At 48.5% G+C, this 19,437-nt stretch overlaps 1 protein-coding gene and 1 pseudogene across 7 annotated transcripts in view; one reads left to right on the top strand and one right to left on the bottom strand.

The window, feature by feature from the left end:
• The window catches only part of Tcf20 (transcription factor 20), a 171,861-nt gene extending 158,008 nt beyond the window's left edge, over positions 1-13,853 (top strand). For 4 of the 7 annotated variants that reach the window (XM_048354413.1, XM_048354408.1, XM_048354419.1 and 1 more), the window contains 3 exons: positions 7,007-7,056; positions 7,972-8,099; positions 12,552-12,769. In XM_048354413.1, the coding sequence (XP_048210370.1) occupies positions 7,007-7,056; positions 7,972-8,055 (134 nt within the window). In that variant the 3' untranslated portion in view covers positions 8,056-8,099; positions 12,552-12,769. Of the gene's footprint in view, positions 1-7,006; positions 7,468-7,971; positions 8,100-12,551 lie in introns of those variants that run through there. The other 3 variants (XM_048354398.1, XM_048354426.1, XM_048354391.1) reach the window with 3 other exon arrangements.
• Positions 597-3,550, bottom strand: LOC125353504 (annotated as a pseudogene).
• Positions 13,854-19,437: the final 5,584 nt, after the last annotated feature.

Genomic DNA, 19,437 nt, shown 5'->3' on the forward strand with positions numbered 1-19,437 from the left:
CTAGCCTTGAGCAAAAAGAAGCCAGGGACAGTGCTCAGGCCCTGAGTCCCCGCCCCAGGACTGGCAACAAAAACAAACAAAGTAGACTGTTTCCTCCTTGTCCCTTACTGCCTCAGTGTGTCCTTCCCAAAGCTGTGTACCGTGTTGAAGAAGATAAACTTCCTTGGTAGATAGAGGAGGGCTGTTCTTTGGTCAAGGGTAGCTTCAGAGGGCTGGGAATATGGCCTAGTGGCAAGAGTGCTTGCCTCCTAACACATGAAGCTCTCGGTTCGATTCCCCAGCACCACATATGTGGAAAATGGCCAGAAGGGGCGCTGTGGCTCAGGTGGCTGAGTGCTAGCCTTGAGCAAAAAAGAAGCCAGGGACAGTGCTCAGGCCCTGAGTTCAAGGCCCAGGACTGGCCAAAAAAAAAAAAAAGGGTAGCTTCAGTCTTCTAAAACTTCTAAACAAGCTCTTGATGAAGCATCACAGGAGGACCACATCATGAGCATTTCAGTTTGTTTACTTGTGCGTGCACGTGCACATGCAGGTGCCAATCCCGGGGCTTGAACACTCAAGAGGCTGGGTGTTGGCTTTGAGGTGTTGGTTTTTTTCGTAAAAACCCAGTGTGCTTTATTGAAACCTTTACCTAAAATTGTAAAAAGTGTTTAAAAATATGTCATTCTGGACTTCAAATACTGACTTCCAATGCTCATGAGAAGGAACGGAGAGAAGGTCTTCCAGCCTTACAGAAAAGGCATGGATGGTGTGGGACCAAGGCGCTATGGAGATGGCCCTTGCTATCCTAGCACCATCCCATCTCTCTTCTACCCAACTCCTGAACCACACTCTCTTCTGCAATGAAGAAGAAACGGTTAAAATTCTTCACACTTGTCCAGGAATGTGGTGTGTAGCACATGTAGCAGGCAGATACCTGACCAAAGAGAGCTAGGGTCTGCCCCTCTGCTTTTTGGCAGGAAGGATAGGAGACAATTCAGCTTCCTCCTCTTCATCTACCTCTTCACTCTCATCATCTTCAGAAACATCATTGCCTATAGTAACAATCTGGTGCCGACCAGTGATTCCTACAGGGCCAAAGCTAGACTTCAGCCGGAAAGTCATCCAGACTGAGCATGGGCTGGCAAGACAACTTGAGATTATTGGCCACAGGTACTGCAATCTCCTGGTGGTCATTGTTCCGGGCCACAATTTCTATCACATTGCATCCGTCCTTGGCCCCCTCGGTGAGGCAGAGCATAGTTAATGCCAACACATTTGAAGGTGAAGGACCGAGCATGGCCCGAGAGCTCACAGCCAAAGAAGAAGCTGTCCATCCATGGTGACTGGGACAGGGCTCCGCGGGCCCCTGACACCCCCCCACCCACACTCCTGGCTTAAGAACATTAAAGCAGCGGTGGCGGTAGCGATGCTGTAAGGAGTCTCGGCTTTGAGTTTTTTTGCTCAAGGCTAGCATTCTATTTCTTGAGCCACAGCTCCACTGGAGCTTCTTGCTGGTTAATTGGAGGTAGGAGTCTCACTGACTTTACTGCAGGGAACTGTCTTCCAGCTGTGATCCTCAGATCTCAGCCTCCTGAATAGCTAGGGTTACAGGTGTGATCACCAGCACCTGACTCATTTCAGTCTTTTTAATGACCCAATTTCCAGGACCCAGAGGCTTGTTCTCAATAATTCTGTTCTATGTGGTATATCTCATATCTAGGAAAAATATTCATTGACTTTCTAACCATAATCATGGTAGTCCTTGGTTTTAAACAGTCTTTAGCTCTAGCTCAGTAGTGTAAGGAACAGTGTAACATTTGTGTTTCTACTTTGCTTTCAGTCACCCAAACCCAATGTGTTGATGTGTCAGGGAAAACTTTGATTGTTAGGATGTTTCCATGGAAACAGTCTGTTTTTTTTGGTCGTGGGGCTTGAACTCTGGGCCTAGACACTGTCCCTGAACTCTTCAGCACAAAGCTAGCCTCTACCAGTTGAGCCACAGAGCCACTTCTGGTTTTCTGAATGATTTATTGGAGATAAAAGTCTCACGGACTTTTCTGCCCAGGCTAGCTTTGAACCGTGATCTCAGCCTCCCAATTAGCTAGGATAACAGGCGTGAGCCACCGGCACCCAGCGAAACAGTCTGTATTTTGAGGGTCTCTGATACCAGAATGATGTCCTGCCTTTCTGACATCACCATTAGCTGCTGCATGCTGTTTGTTATATCATAGACACAAGATCTGGCTCCAAGTGGAGAATTCAGTAATAAGAACATAAGCTCTGGTGGTGATGGTTTGGCAATCCTAGGGTTTGAACTCAGGGCCTTGCACTTGCTAACCAGGGGCCCTATGACTATACCAGAGCCACTCTACCAGTCCCTTTTTGTATTTGGTTATTTTCAAGATAAGATCTCATTTTATGACTAAACCAGGCTTCAGTTTTTGTGTTTGTGTTCTTTGTGCCTTGGATAACAGGCATGTGTCGCTGTGCCCGGGCATTTTGTAGCTTACAATAAAAGATGTGTGCCATCATGTTCAACAATTGTGCAAAATTTTTCTGCCCAGGCTGGCCTTCAACTGTGATCCGCAACTTCCCCCTCCCAAGTAGCTAGGATTATAGGCTTAAGCCACCACACTGAGCTACTGGGGGGGGGGGGGGCGTTGTTGTGTTTTTTTCCCCACCATGTTTTAATGTATTTAAGGCAGTGAGATACAATAATTAAGACAGAAGGGGGAAAGGGGCTGTAGTAGCTCATGAATAATTCCACTGTGCATAAAGAATCTTGCCTGGAGGGCATTTTTTTTAACGTTCATGAAGAAACACAGCTTGGAATTTCACTCTGCAGCCACCTTTATAGCAACATGCTAAAGCTGCTCTTTCTGCTGCAGACTTTGATCTTGAAGTAGTGGGGTCAGAGCCCTGAGTGGGTTATTATGGAACAAGAGGCTGGCCTCTCCCTGAGGGGACTGCTGTCTGCTTCACAGAGACCAATTCTAGGGCCTGTTACGCCCTCCATATGCTCCAGGAGCTTGAGCCTGCCTTCAACAAGGCTGTCTCGGTCCTGCAACACCCTCTGCCACCCCCAGCCTCCCTGCAGTGTGAGGATGTCAGAGCATTGAGGTAGATTGCAGCTGAGCTGAACACAGTATCTGGTGCATAGCACATCCAAAGGGCATTAGACCCCTCTCCCCTTGTTTTTCTCCTCTCATTTTTGAGGTCACCATCCTCCGCCTGGGGTCTGTGTAGATAGTGTAAGTGTCTGCAGCTTTCTGAGCATTTTAGGGAAGTGCTCAGCAGTCATGAGTCTCCACCCCTCCCCCTGTCCGCTTAGAAATGAAAGTGGTTTAGGCCACCCTGTGAGTGCAATGATCTGACAAGCTGTTTGCTTTGACTCCTGTGGAAATGCTGACCAGACCCTCTGTACAGAGTACGGTAGTGCCAGAACCTTCGAGCCAACAAGGTATGGCTGGTTGACCACGACAGCAGCCAAACACCTGTCAGAGTCCTCAGAAAAAAAGATTTCACTGCACTTTGTGCCTGGTTTGAGGTAACAAAGGAGAAGCTCCTGCATCTTGCCAGGTACAGAGCTCTTGCTGTGACTCCAACTCCTGCCAGGAATGAGAATTGAAGTTTCTGATGGCCCATCATCCATGTAAGATGAGAAAAGATGTATCTATATACAGTGTTCCTGCAAGGACAAAGGTGGACACAATCTCTCATAGGCGCGTGTGTGTGTGTGTGTGTGTGTGTGTGTGTGTGTGTGCGCACGCACACCAGTCCTGGGGCTTGAACTCAGGGCTTGAGTCCCTGAGATTTTTCACACAAGACTAGTGCTCTACCACTGTAGGCTAAAAAAGAGTCTCATGAACTTTAATGCCCAGCTGTCTTTGAACCAAGATCCTTGGATCTATCTCAGCCTCCTGAGTAGCTAGAATTGCAGATGTGAGCCACCAGCACCAGATTCTCGTGTGTGTGTGTGTGTGTGTGTGTGTGTGTGTGTGTGTGTGTCTGTGTCGTTTCCAGACAACACTAGTTCCATGTTGTTCTTAATAAGTACCTAAATTGTTTTATTTCTCTTCTGCTTTTAACTCAGAAGGAAAGTGTTTCCTAACTTGAGACATTTTACTAAGAGAGTGTCATAGCTGGTCACTGTTTCACAGCTGTGAGGGCAAGTAAACCACCTGTGCCCTGCTGAGGGTGCTCTTTGTGCTGAACACAGCCCTCATCCTCTCTTCTGTAAGCTGTGACATCAGATTGGCCAAGCTGTACAGTTGCCCTGGCCCAGGCTAGAGACTGGGGGCAAGGTACTGCCCAAGCCCAGGTAGGGAGAGAGTGCTTCCCCAAGCTCTAGTTGTCTGCCTCCTGCTGTTCTTAAACTCTCTGGCAGATTGACACAGCAGGAGTCTTGGTCACGCTATGTACTTGTGGGTTTTAAATTAACACATTGCATTTACTGCTGTGCTTGCTTGTTGCCTGCTAAAGGAGGGTCCTAGTGGTTAGTGACCAGTGGCTGACTTCTCACCCCTCTGCCAAGATAGTTCCAACTCCAAAATTAGATGGGTGGGCCAAATTATGAAAATACATTAACTAGACCCCAGTGGCTTACATAGCTACTAGCTACTTGGAAGGCTGAGAGTGGAAGAATTGCAGTTCAAGGCCAACCCAGACATAGGCAAGACCCTTTCTCAACCAATAGCTAGGCATGGTGGCATATACCTGTCATCCCACCTGTGATGGAAACCCACAAGACAGGAAGTGAAAAGCCTATCTCAAAAGGAAGTGGTCAAAAAAAGGGCTAAAGCCAGTTGGGCTGGTTCAAGTCTATAGTCCTAGCTGCTTGGGAAGTGGAGACTGGGGGATCCCAGTTCAAGGCCAGACCAGACCAAAAAGAAATTTGCAAGACCAATGCCGAGTGTGGTGGGGTGTGCTTATTGTTCCAGCTACTGAGAAAGCACAATGGTGGTGGAAGGGGGACAAAAAGTGAGACCCTATCTCAAAAATAACCAATATAAAAAGGGGCTGGAGGTGTGCCTCAGGAGAGTGCCTGCTGGCAAGCATGAAACCGTGAGTTCAAACCTCAGTACCACCAAAAAATCTCCACAAAACTGTGAAAGCGTCTTTGTGATTTTCCAGATATGGAGTGAAAGTTTCACTTGCTTTCTTTGCTCTTACTATTCAACTTGAAATCTCTGGGTACGTAGGCTGCTATTCTGGATCTCAGTATAAACTGGTTAAGGCCGAAATTTAATAAGGGTAAGTATCATGGCTGCTTCCTGCCATGGTGCCTGGGTACTCTGTGAGAGCGTGTGATCGATATTTATTAACATTCTGCCACCACGTCCTGCACCAGTGACCTGGCTATGGGGCTACTGGAGCTGTGGTGTGCAGCGTGAACTCACTAATTAGATTCTCTTCCTGTGCTCCCTGCATTATCCTTGTGCCACAGTGCTTGACTCACCTGGAGGCAGAGGTGTCCTTGCTGTCATCAAGTGTGCTGTCACCAAGTTAAAAGCTGGAATGAATCGTATTAAAAGCACCCTCACGGGATTTGGCATTTAGTACAGATTCTGTGGTTTGTGTTGGGTGTGTCTAGGCCTCGTGGGATGCAAATGACAGCAGAGCACTCGGTCCTGACCACCTTTGTGTCTTGAACACCTAGTTTTCTGCACAGAAGAGAAAAGGTGCTTCCAGATCTCACATGTTTATAAGAAGCTTTGCCTTGAACTTGTGGGTGGAGTTAGCTGAGCTTGTCTTTGGAGATTGTCTCTGATTATTAAATATATCATCATGGAAATGTAGAAGAAAATAAGGAAAGTTCAAAAGAGATTGTCTTTGATTATTAAATATGTCATCCTGGAAATGTAGAAGAAAAGGAAAATTCAAAAGAACAATAAATATTGGGTAGTTTTCTTACTCAAAGATAACTCCCTATTACATTTTGGCAGCTTTCTTTTTTAACACATGTAAAATATTGTAATGAAATTAGGACATATACTTACATTTTTGAACACCTAGTCTTTCTAGAAGTTTTGTATCATAAGTATATACATCCATATATATATGTATTATATATATAACTTTTAAATGTTAGATTTTGTGTGTGTGTGTGTGTGTGTGTGTATTGTGCTGGGGATTAAACCCAGATTCTCACACTTGCTAGGAAAGTGCACTACAACTTGAGCTATACATCCGCCAAGCGTCCTTTTTGTTTTTGTTTTTGTCAGGCCTGAGCGCTGTCCCTGAGTTGTTGTTCTTTGCTCAAGGCTAGTGCTCTACCACTTGAGCGAGCCACTGGTCCATTTCTGTCTTTTTTGATGGTTGGTTGGCAGTGAGGGTCTCACAGACTTTTCTACCCAGGCTGGCTGTGAGCTGAAATCTGTAGATCTCAGCCTCCTGAGTAGCTAGGATTACAGGTATGCGCCACCAGCACCTGGCTTTATTTTGTTTATAAGATGGAATCTCAATAACTTTTTGTGTATGTGTCCATGCTGGGGTTTGAACTCAAGGCCTGGGTGATGTTCCTGAGCTTTTGTACTCAAAGCTAGTGCTCTCATTTGAACCACAACTTTACTTCATCATCCTTTTGGTGGTTAATTGGAGATGAGAGTCTCATGGACTTTCCTGCCTAGGCTGGCTTTGAGCCACAGTCCTTAGATTGCAGTCTCCTGAGTAGCTAGGATTGCAGGTGTGAGTCACTAGCACCCAGCTCTGTAACTCTTGTTCATTTTTAAAAATACTTTTGGCGGTACTGGGGCTTCAGCTCAGGACCTCATATTTGCATGGCTTACTAGCATAGCTAGACTGGTGCTTTATCATTGGAGCTATTCGTCTAGCCCTGCTTTTTGCTGATTATTTTTTAGATGGACCTGGTGAGCTTTTAAGTACCTTATGCTGTCAAGTAAAGGCATCATGGTTTATTTGGAGTGTCGCTTATGTGTTCCTGTTTGAAGTCACAGCATGGCCACTCTTCAGTCCAGCTGTGCCAGTGTGCACAGGTTCCATCTGACTGTCTCCTTTTGTCTTGCAGATTGTTTGCTGCATGAAGAGAACTTCTCGGTGAGGTGCCCCAAGCACAAGGTGAGTCACAGGCTCCAGAAGCCTTTGCTTCCAGTTGGGCTGCCTCCTGAGAAATCTAAAGGCTAGACTTGGAGGACCTTACTGGGGCCTGTCCCCACCTGCACTGGGCACTGGGAGCATGGAGAGACATGGTACTCAAGGAATGGAGCCAAGCGCCCTTGGGGTATGAAGGAGCCAGGAGGATTATGATATTTTGGGGAGAATTATCAATTCATTAAAGTAAACTAAAAGATCAAGTTCAGTGGAACTACTCTAGTTTTAGTTAAACTACCTTAGGGTTCTACTTTAGTTTAGTAGACACCCAGTCCACAGGTTGATATGTGGTGAGCTGTGCAGAATTTCCCAGAATAGAGAATAGAGCCATCTCCAGTCCCTCCCAGGGTATGTGCAGCAGGAGCACCCCTACAATGCAGGCAGTCTGTCCAAGAGCGAGTCACCTCATTTAGGAAGATGAGGAGACCACTGGCCTCTTTCTGGGCTGACATAGGTTGGGGGCTGGGGGGTGGGGGGATGGGCTAAAGAACCACCCGGATTGGGATGGAGCTGGAAGCCGTGGCTCCCTGCCTAGCTGAGGTCACACTGACACCTTGTGGTCACTGGTACTCACAGTCTCATTCTCCAGTTAGAGCCCCAGAAAACACTGTCCTCAAAAAGCTCCTGAAAAATGCCTCTGCTTTTCTTTCAAAATCCTTTCCAGAGCTATATTGGGATCTGACAAAACTTTCTTTATTTTTATGTATGGTCACATTTTGCCTCAGAAAGCCCAGTCTGGGTTTCTCCTGTTTGTCATTCTGTACTGACTCTGCTTTTTCTTTCCTATTCCATGTACCATTCCCGTCCTCACCTCTTCCCCCACCTTTCCCACACTGTCTGTCCTCTGTCCCTCTGTCTGTCTCTTGGTTTTGCTCGCATCAGCCTCCCCTTCCGTGCCCTCTCCCCCCCTTGCAGAACAAGAACGCAAAAGGCAGCCTCAGCACAGAGCAGTCGGAGCGGGGGTGAGGGGGGCAGTGTGCGCGTGGGAATGGAGAGGACAGCAAGCACAGGTGAGTTGGGGCCGGCCTGGCTCCTACCACCACTCCCACCCGGCTCTCAGCAAGCACAATGGCTTCTGCCCTCCTGCTTGTCCTGGCTGCACCACCCGTGTTTGAGTCCTGACATCAGGTGGATAAAATAGTTTTCTGTTACTCAGCTCCCCAGAAAATCTGTGGGCAGGTGATGAGGGCAACAGCACTGTTCACTACTCACTGGGGTCACCCAGACTTTTCCTGCAGTCAGCTCTTGAGCAGAATTACAAGATTCACGGTTCTGGAAGCAGGGTCTCCATTGTCCTGAGCTTCTTGCTGTTCCCTTCCTGCCCTGACCAGTTACTGTAGGATGAGAAAATTAGGGAGTAAAGAAGAAAAAGGAAATGGATGGATGTATCATGTGGTGTTGGCTACTGCAAGCAGGGGAATAACTATGTCGAGGGTGTTCTCTGAGGTATGTTTCTCTCAAAATGATGGCATTCTATGTGGACACCAGGAGTCTGAGTCCCCTCAGTCCTGCACCACATTCCCTGAGTACTGTGGAACGTGCCTTTACTGCTGGTTAGAACTGGGAGGTTTCTGCCTTTCTCCGGAATACTCCACAGTAACTTGAGAGAATAGTTGAGTTCATCTCAGCGTATGGTGAGAAGAGTGTGCTCCATAGGCTGTTGACACGCCGACTTCCCAGAAGGCCCCTGGGCTCCACTGTGGGATGAGTCCGGGCCGGGCCCAGGAAGACTTTGCTGGTGCTTCCTGGGAGGGATCTTGAGTGCTTTGCTAGCGCTTTTCTCTTTACCTCTTGGAGGGAGCAGAGTGGTAAAGGTAAGTGGAAGATATTTTATTTGTTTGTGGATCATAGGAATCAAATGAGAAAACCTATAGACTTTGCATAAGGCATCAGATGGCCTATACATTTTTAGAAGCACTGGCTTCCTGCACTGGTGCAGTGTCTGTCAGGGCAAGATGGCAGTGTGGGTGATTGTTGGAGCACTGCTTGCTTTGGCCTTTCTACATGTTCCTAGGCTAGGGTGTTTCTGTACATCAGGGCATATTGGCATGGCCCATGGTTACAGACAAGCTCTGTAGATGGAAGTCAAGTATGTTTTAGTTTTGTCCAGCCTATGTTTGAGAAAGAGTGTCTTGGCTCAATGGGCAGATCTCTTGGGGATTTAGGCCATTGTTTTGGAGCCTGTCAAGAATGGTAAGCATCACCTCTCTCCTCCCCGGCTCACATCACACAGAGGGGGTGTCCAGCCAACCCATCTGAAGTGCTCTCTTCAGATGCTGTTCCCATGAAGGTAGTCACAGTGGGCTCCTTGGACTGGGGGTTCTTGTCACATAACACAGAAGAACTCAGGCTGATTCTTCATCTTGGGTTCAAGGGGACACCACCTGCTCACATGCCCTGCTCTGGAGGAAAGAGCCAGCATCCTCCCTGCCCCATTGGCTAGGCAGCAAGCACCCACCCACAGGGCGTGCCCTCTGGAGACTTCCTCCAGGGAAGTCCTGAAGCTGCACTCCCAGAGGAGAGCCTCAGTCTGTCCATGTCTCCTCATTGGTGCCAACTCAAGTTTAGACCTATCTGCAATGGCTACCAGCTCTGTTGGAAACCATTTGTCACAGCAGTGGGCACCATCTCCCCCATCACCATCCCATCCCTGTCTTCAGAACTTCTTATCACATTTGGAATAAAGTCCAGACTCTTTACCTTGCCTTCAAAAGCCAGTGGGACTCAGCAGCAAAGTGCTCTAGCCAGTGGCTGTCCAGCTGCTTCCTCCCTCTGGGCTTTTCCATGTCCACATCCCTGTGCAAGAAGCACTTTGCCTGGCTGCCTCACACAATAGGCTCCCGCTCATCTGAGTCTCAACGCCAAGGTCCCTTCCTCAGAGAAGCCCTCGACTTCCTAATCCCTGTCTAGATGATTGCCCTCTCCTTCTGCAGCATTGCTGCCCTCTGGAGAAGCCAGGGTCCCGGGACCTTTGTAGGATCATGGTTCAGTCCAGAGCGGCAGGCCTGACAAAACAGTCTACAAAGCTCCAAGGGCTAGAACTAGCTTTCCTTCCTGTTCTCCCTTCTCAAGGGATAGCTGCTTCCCCTCGCCCCCAACTATTGGCCTTTGAACTCAGGGCCTTATGCTTGCCAGGCAGTCACTGTACCACTGAGCCACACATCCAACCCCTTTTTGCTTTATTTTTCTCGTTCAGTATTATGTTTTTACCCGGTCCAACCATGGACCAAGATTTCCTACCTATGGTTCCCCATGTATTTGGGATTTTAGGTTTATATTACCATGCCTGCCAACCTTTTTTTTTTTTTTGCCAGTCCTGGGGCTTGAACTCAGGGTCTGGGCGCTGTCCCTGGCTTCTTTTTGCTCAAGGACAGCACCCTACCACTTGAGCCACAGTGCAACTTCGGCTTTTTCTGTTTTATGTGGTGCTGAGGAATTGAACCCAGGGCTTCCTGCATGCAAGGCAAGCACTCTGCCGCTAAACCATATTCCCAGCCCCTACCAACTTATTTGTTCACATGTTTCACTACCTTTTTGCTCAGCTAGCCTCAAATTTTGATCCTCCCAATCCCTGGGCTCCTGGGTAACTAGTGTGAGGCATTTCAGCCAACCCGGGGACTGTATGTGTGTATGTATTTAAAGTGGGGTTTAAACTCAGGGCCTTTATTTCCTTGGCTTTTTCACTCAAGACTGACACTCTGTACCACTTGAACCACACTCCACTTAAAGGAACAGCATTTAAAAAGTAACTCTAGATTTTACGGGTCCCATTACAATTAGGATACCTCCATGTGTTTGGGTCAGTGTACTCAGTGGAAAGCTCCCTGTTGGGAAAGCTGGACCATGGAGCCCAAGACAGAAGATGCTGGAGGGTTACCAGTGCCTGTATTAACACACAGCTCTGTGCCACCCAAGGAACCAGCTTACACAGAACCAACTGGCCAAGCAGACAGCCTCATTTTGAGGCTGGGAGCTGGGATGGAGGTATGCCCTTCTGTGTAAGGATCAAGTCTGGGATGGTGGTCTGAGACTGAGCTGAGCACTGTCCTGCCCTTACTCTACAAGCATACCCTTAAAAGGGGGCTGTGGCATCCGACTTCAGATCACTCCCCCTACTCATTCCTAGCAGGAGCCATTGGCTCTGCCCATGTGATTTCCCAAGTGCCTTTGGTTCCTGGAAATGGCATCAGAAGAGCGCCTTTCCTTCAGCTGAGGCAGCGGAGACTCCCTGGGCTGGTGGAAGCAGTCCAGTGCAGGGAGGAGGGGTCTGGGCACACTACAAGGGAAGCTATGCTGTTCTGAGTGCATGTTGAGATTCTCAGGATGGCTCAGTTGCCGGCCCACACTCCCAGGGCCTTGCAGTTTAGAGTCCTGGGATTTATTTTTAACTCGAGGTTGTTGGCTCTGGACTGTCATCTCTGAGGTATCTTCCTGCTTATTGGTGTTTTCTGTCAAGCAGGAGTCTTTTTGGCAGGAGTGAATGTATTATGTATTTTGTGCGTGTGCGTGAGTGTGCACACATGTGCGTGCACTTGGGAATTCTTAGCTCCTGCATATACACAGCCTGCTTAACTGTTTGCACATTAGTAAGCCCCATTGGGGCAGGAGTGGGAGAGTGAGCCTGCCATTTCCGGAGGCTTATTTGCTGGTAGAGGGCACCAGAAAGGATTTAAGGAAGGAACAAGGGGTAGCATAGGGACACAGCTGTTGGTAATTCTGGTTGGAGAGGTGTCCTAGGACACAAGTGATTGGCTTCTGATTGGCTTTGGGGTGGGAAGGCCACCATGGCTACCCACTGCTAGTGTGATTTTTCTGGGCTAATTTCTTGGAGTCTGTGGTGTTTACTGAGACATTTGCACATGAGATGGGTCGTGATGCATTCCCAGGCAGTCTTGGTACACCCTTCTGCGTTGGTCATGGGAACCACCTTCCCAAGCCTGGCCCCATATCCTAAGGTCTTTCAATTCCTGAGGAGCCAGGAAGACTGACTGACCTCCGGCTCTGTGCAGTGCAGAAAGCAGGCTGTGGCCTGCCCACCCTGTCAGGCAAGTCTGTGGGGAGAGTGCTCTGACATGGCTGCGAGAAGTGTCTTCCACAGATTGTCTGGGCACTGTAGGTCCAGTCACAGCTGGGTGCCTTCAGCCGCCTCTGTGACAACTGCCACCAGTGCCCAGAGTCAGCATTCCTGAAGTTCAAGGAATTTTCTCCAGCCTTTGTTTCTTCCATGCAGAGAAGGTAACTTGTCTGGAGAGGCCTCAAAGTCTGACCCCACCCCTCCCTTCTTAGATCGCTGCTGCCTTCTACCTTGTTCCAAGTACACAGCAAGTCAGCCTCACACCTACAAAGGGGTCTCAGCAGGAAGTCTCTGCCAAAAGCCATGTGCCAGTGCCACTGAGAAGGGACTGTGCCTGGCGGGACCGTGTGTAAGTCCCCACGCTCAGTGTCTGCTGCTTGTCTTCCAGGTGAGACTGTGGAGATGAGAAGGTGGTGGACACTCGTAAGGGAATGGAATTGTCCTGCCGCGCAGCCACACCCCACCCCGCCCCGCCCCACCGCGCCTGCCCATGCCAGCACTTCCTTCCTGTGTTCTCACATCACACTCAACTGGTGACACCACAGGAAAGAAAGACACAAGATGTTGGAATGGCTATTTCCATGGACACAATCTCCATAGTGACAATGTGGGGGGAGGGGGGAGGGGTGGGTTGATGGGGGAAAAGGGGGGGATAAAGGGGAGGGATAAAAAATATATATATATAAATCTATTTTTAGTCTGGAAAGACTTTGTTTAAATGAAAGGTGCGCTATCCCTTTTGATTCTATTTTAAAATTATCTAGTTAATGAACTCCAAATTTGTTCCCATGACAGTGAAATTTAAATGTGAATTGAACTGAACAAGCTCTCATCTCATAAAGGATGGGGTGTGGCTTTGATCTTTAGCCTGTCTCACACCAAGTCAGAGAACACTAGACCCAGGACTAAAAGAGCAGACAGACCACACTGGGCCTTCGTCTTGTCGCAAGGGAAGGTTCTGGGGGGAGGAAAAAGGGATTTCAAGAATGGAGGAATGATGTTCGAACACAAAAATGTTTTTGTTTTTGTTTTTTCTTTTTCAGAAACACTATTTATTTATTATTTTTAAAATTTTTATCTTTTTGGGGGGTAAAATTGGCAGATGCCCCAAGGTCATGGCTGAGTCCTGGGTTCCTGTGGCTGGAGATCTCGGAGGGCCTCACCTCTGGGGCCCTCTGTCCTCGGCACATTCCAGGCAGCTGCACCCAGACTCACGGGACCCAAGGAGGCCCAGGCGGCCCTGCCCGAGAGTGGGCAGGGACTGGGAGCGAGTGGGTGTGCGCGAGCCAGGTGGGTGGGTTAAGCTGACCAGAAACACCCACTTAACGGTTATTTTCTTTTTGCTTTCATTTTTATAATGGGAAAGGGGGTCGTTAAGTATCAGCCCCATGCTATGTGATTATGTTGTTTTGTTTCGTTTTGTAAATTGTATAATTTTTAAATATCTAAGTTTTAAAAAAATGAAAAAAGTACAAAAAAAATCTTGTTAAGGCCTTAAGAAGGGGTTAGTGCATCTTTCCAGGGGTCACTCTGCCATGGGGATAAAATAGCTGTTTCACAAACAGTTTTATTTAAAAAAACAAAAAACAAAAAAAATCAAAAAATAAACTTCATTTTAACCTTGTTTCCTTTATTATTTGCTATTTAGTGGATGCGTCTCTTCCTTCCCCCCTGTCAACCACCGTTAGGTTTCTTCAGCTCTGCTCTCACGGAGGCTCTAGCAGCCCTCGTCCCGCCCGCCCCAGCCTCAGGAAGCCAGCAGACCTCAGCTGCCCATGCAGACGCTGGGATTTGTTCAGATAGGAGGACATACTTTTGAATCGACATGATTTTAAAGATTATAAAAGTATAATGCAATGTTAATGGACTTTTTTTGGAGAACAAATATCATAGAAACGTAAGGTGGAAATAAGCTCTTGTGTGCTCATCAATTTGGGTTGCAGAAATGGCAGATTAATTTCAGCCTAATGGCTACATCAAGCAGTGCAGTCCATTCCTCATTTCTCTGCCAGGATGGGGGCGTGGGTGGGTGTGCTGTTGCCAGCCACAGGACTGACTGTGCACAAGCAGCTCAGGCGAGACCTGCATAGAAATTTTTTTGAACAGGTTGGCTTCCATTTTAGTCTTGACTTGGATTAGCACAGGTAGAATGAAATTGATAGATTTCACATGTCAAGGACTAAATCACAAAACCTGAAAAATACATATCTTGAAAAAAAATGCCTGATGGCAGATGTTTGGCACTTTGCCTTTAATTCTTTTGTTCCTTTGAATTCGCTGGTGGTACCTTAGCATAGCACACATTTGTGATTTCTGGCACCTTTAAGTTGGCTTCAGAAATGACCTTGAGCTGTGGAATGGCCCTGTTTACCATTTGCCTAGAGTCCAGCTGTCATTACACTCTGGGACCTCAGCTTGTGAAGCCAGTGTATGTGGCAAAAGATCGTGTGTGTGTGTGTGTGTGTGTGTCTGCGCGCGCGCGCGTGCACACGTGCTGTGCTGGTCCTGAACTGGAGCTCGGCTGGAAGTTGTCCTTTTTTTTTTTTTTTTTTTTTCCCCCGCTCAAGGCTGGCACTGTACCACTTAAGCCACACCCCCACTTCCGGCTTTTTGCTAGTTAATTGGAGATAAGTATCTCACTGACTTTCCTTCCTGGGTTAGCTTTGGACCACAATCATCAGATCTCAACCTCCTGAGTAGCCAGGACTACAAGCCAGAGCCGCCAGCAGTGTCAGGTCCACAACAGTGTGGATGTGACACTCCCACATGCCCACTCCCCCCCCACAGGCACAGTCTCCTGCACTGGTGAACCTGTGTGGTACCATGAGCAACCATCAAGTCTGCAGCTCAAATCATGGTTCACCCTGGTGGTGTTTGTATGTAATGTGGGTATGGACAAATAGGGAATTAAAGGGAAATTTCAGCTTTGAAAGATTTTTTTAAAAAATTCTCATTATCATTGTTGGAACTACATACAGTCAACCTCATTTATTACTGTGTACACTTGAAATTTAAGGTTACAATGATTTAGGAAAAAAAAAACACTTTTCTTAAATCACACTTTTAGCAGGACACCAGTGGGCTCACACCTAGCTTTTCAGGACATCAAGATCTGGGGATCATGGTTCAAAACCAGTCAGGGTAGGAAAATCCATGAGACTCATCTCCAACTAACCATCAAAAAGTCAGAAGTAGTGCTGTGGCTCAAGAGGTAGAGCAACCAGTCTTGAGGAACAAAGCCCAGGGACAGTACCCAGGCTGAGTTCAAACCCTGGTACTAGCAAGTAAATAGGTAAATAAATCACCATCTTAAAGGGTAAATATGCCAGATACCTGTGGCTCACACCTGTAATCTAGCTACTCGGGAGGCTGAGATCTGAGGATCACAGCTCAAACCCAGCCCATACAGAAAAGGCAGTGAGACTCATCTCCAATAAGCTATTCAGAAAAAGCCGGAAATGGTGCAGTAGCTCAAGTGTTAGAGTGCTATCCTTGAGCACCAAGAGGCTCAGGGACAGCACCCAGACCCCGAGTTCAAGCCCCAGGACTGGTCAGTAAAATAAAATAAAAAGTTAAGTATGCTGATCTTGATCCTCTTGAGTGTTACCTTCCTCCACCTAGTGCCAGCCTATGGGATTGCAGCCCCAAAGGCACCAGCCTGGCATCCAGCACAGCCAGGACTTGGCACACAGGTCCCACCCTCTCCTGTTCCTGGGGAGGAGCTGAGAATTGGGAGTTCCCTCCTCATAGCACAGCTGTGCCAGGCAGGCAAACAGGCAAAGGTTCACAAATGCTAGCACATTCCTGTGCTGGCTGACAACTGTAGCTTCTTTATAAGTGGTCTCTAGCATTCCCACAAAAATACCAGGCTCATAGGGGCCTTTGAGGGGCAGTGGCTGGAGGTCCTGGTCTCCGTCTTTGCTGCAGGATTATGAAGCTCTGTGCCCATCTGTGCAAGACATTCTACCCCATGACACAAGAGGTCCCATGTAGGGAGAGGGCACACCCAGGTATTGCTGAAATAATCCATCCTGGGAACTTTTACAGTGGCCATTTCTAGACTCTTGTGCAGAGCTCTGCATGTATTTCAGGCGTGGACCCTGCTCCAGTGTGGTGACTTTGATCTCACTAACGTGCTTTCTTCTATGCTCTGGGGACACAAGGCCACCGGTCCCGATGGCTGTGGGGATGGTTAACCAGTTGGCACAAGCAGTGTGACCAGCCCAGCAGTGCCTAATGTGAGTACCAATTTTCAGAAGACACATTCTGGTTTTTTGAAGGTTTTCCTCAAACTACCATATCCTAACCCTGGGCCCCTGGCATGAAGAGGGCATTGCCTTTTTTATAGCTTCATGTGACACTACCCTTAATACCCAGTTAAGATGACTGCAGGCAACAAAAGATAAACAGCCAGCATCAAACAACCAGGAATGTCTTGCTAGCTTCCCTCCCCACCCCCCTCCCCACTTAGGCATTTTTGGTAGTGTGAGGTAAAAGTTTCTTACTACCTGGGCACCGATGGCTCACACCTGTAATTCTAGGTGCCTAGGGCTGAAATCTGAGGATCATAGTTCAAATCCAGCCCAGGCAGTCTGAGGCTCTTAACTCTATAATGAGTTCAAGTCCCAGGACCAGCCCCCCCCCCTTAAAAAAAAAAGTGTTGCCTACGAAGCAAGCATAGTCACCTAAGGCTAGCTAGGTGAAGGGCTGTAGGCCAGACCTTAGAAAACCATAGTAATTGTATCTTCCTTACAGAGCACTTGAGAGACCTCCACACTAGTCTCCATACCTGCAGAGTCCCAACACACAGCCCTCCACCCTCACCTGTACAGGCTATCTGGTGGACTTGGTCCTGTAGTCCTAGTAGCACAAGCTGAGGTGCTTGCATACTGTCTCTGGGAAAGTCGTCTCCTGCAGCCTGAGGTAAGGTCCCTGGGCCCCTCAACGCACAGCTGGCGTGGTCTATTAGCCGTCTTCCCTTTTGTACACCTCATCACACTCAGGTACCTTAGAGCAGGGATCCACCTGTCATCTGTGCCCATTCTTCCAGTGCTCGGCACAGCACAACCTGCCAGCTTATGTGCACCTGAGCTTTCAGGTCTCATCCTCTTCCCCTGTACGACAGGAAACACAAGACCTTTGGGTGGGCCGCAGCCATCTTAGCTGATCCTCCTGCCCTTCTGCTTACACAGTACTAACACTTGGCTGACGTCAGAGGACAAAAGATAGCCTTGGTTCGTTTATAAGAAACCAACAAGCCTGCAGCGGGCAGCGAGGCAGCCATGGGGCTGCTGACAGGAGAAGCTCTGTGGGCCGTGGCCGTGGCCGTCTTCCTGCTCCTGGTGGACCTGATGCACCGGCGCCAACGCTGGGCTGCTCGCTACCTGCCAGGCCCTGTGCCACTGCCAGGGCTGGGCACCCTGCCGTACATGGATTTGCAGAACCTTCCATACTGCTACAAGGTGAGGAGCTGGTAATGAGCAGTAGAGGGCCCGTGGAAGCCCACAGAGACAGCGCTGGGACGCCACAGGCCACACGGGGAGCTGAGTCCTGAAAGATGGAGGGGCTTCCTGGGATGGGGCACTGCGGGGCCTGATGGCAGTCTGGGCTTTCCAAGACCCAAGTGTGGCAGGGCAAGGCCGGGGGTGAGCTGTGACAGCGAGTTTGGGGTGCAGTTGTACAGAGCGGAAGTCATGTGCTCCCCTGGTCCTTCCAGACACTCAGGGGCGAGGGGCAAGGCACTGGGCAGCATTCCAGTAGGACGTCAGGTGGAGAGGTGCAGTGGCCACTTAAATGTGCTGCTGTGTAATCTGGGGCCTCTTGCTCCCTGGGAGCCTGAGTTTCCTACTCTGCACACCAAGATGCTAAGGAGCCCTGCTTTCAGGATTGTAAGGAAAGTGGTTATGTCTAATGTGGACCTTCTTTAATCTGAGAGGCTATGATCCACAAAATAAAGATGTTAGGTCTCTGGCTGAGGATATAACTCAGTGGTAGAATACTTGCCTGTCGAATGGGAAGTCCTTTTTGTCCTACACACCCTAAAACAAAACAAAGACCCTTCTTCACTCAAAATAACTTACCCTTCAGTCTGAGCCCCCAAAGACTTGTGCATTGAGCCTGGGTCCAGTAGTCTAGCAGAAGCCCTCCACTGACCAGTTCCTTGGTCCTCTGCCTACAGCTCCAAAGTGGATTCAGGGACATGTTCGGCCTGCAGATGGCCCGGAAGCCAGTGGTGGTCATCAACAGACTGGAGGCCGTGCACGATGCATTGATGACCCACGGTGAGGACACTGCAGACTGCCCGCCAATGCCCATCTATGAACAGTTGGGCTTTGGACTGAGATCCAGAGGCAAAGAGCAGCAGGGCAAATCAGCCCCCTAGCTGGACAAGGGAGCCAAAGAAAAGATAGGGCTTACTGGAGGGAAGGAGGGTGTGATGTAGGAAAGCAATATGAAGAAAAGCCAGAGCCAGGTACCAATGGCTCATGCCTGTAATCCTAGCTACTCAGAGGCTGAGATCTGGGGATCAAGGTGTGAAAGCAGCCCAGGCAGGAAAGTTTGTGAGATTCTTTGATCTCCAAATTTACTACCACAAAACCCAGAGTGGATCTATTGCTCAAGGGGGTGTTAGAGTGCTGGCCTTGAGAAAAAAGGCTAAGTGTAAAGCCCAGACCAGCACCCACGTGTGCACACACGCGCGCGCACACACACACACACACACGCTTTGTTCAAAACCGCCTTAGACTACATAGCAAGAGTATATATACATAGCAAGACCTTTAGCCAGACACTGGTGGTTCACACCTATAATACTAGCTACTAGGAGGCTGAGATGTAAGGATTGCAGATTGCAGTTTGAAGCCAACCTAAAGAGGAATGTTTGTGAGACTCAGCTATCCAATTAACTGGAAGAGGAGCTATGGTAGAGTGTAGCTGCTCCAGGATCCGCACAAAAGAATAGCCAGAGACTTACGGGTGGTACCTGCAAAAGTAGCCTGTACAGCTAGGTGCTTTTCACTCATGCCCGTAATCCTAGCTGCTCAGGAGAATGAGACCTGGAGGACAATAGTTCAAAGCTAGCCTGGGAAGAAAAGTCTTCATTTAGCCAGCAAAAATGCCAGAGTAGAAGTCTAACTCAAGTGGTAGAAAACCAACTGTGAGCAAGAAAGCCAAATGAGAGTACTAAACCCTAACCTGGATTCAAGCCCTAGTATCAACATACACAACACGCACACACACCACCCAGGCACCAGGGGCTTGTGACTATAATCCTA

This window comes from Perognathus longimembris, chromosome 1 (assembly GCF_023159225.1).
Source record: "Perognathus longimembris pacificus isolate PPM17 chromosome 1, ASM2315922v1, whole genome shotgun sequence".
NCBI lineage: Eukaryota > Metazoa > Chordata > Mammalia > Rodentia > Heteromyidae > Perognathus > Perognathus longimembris.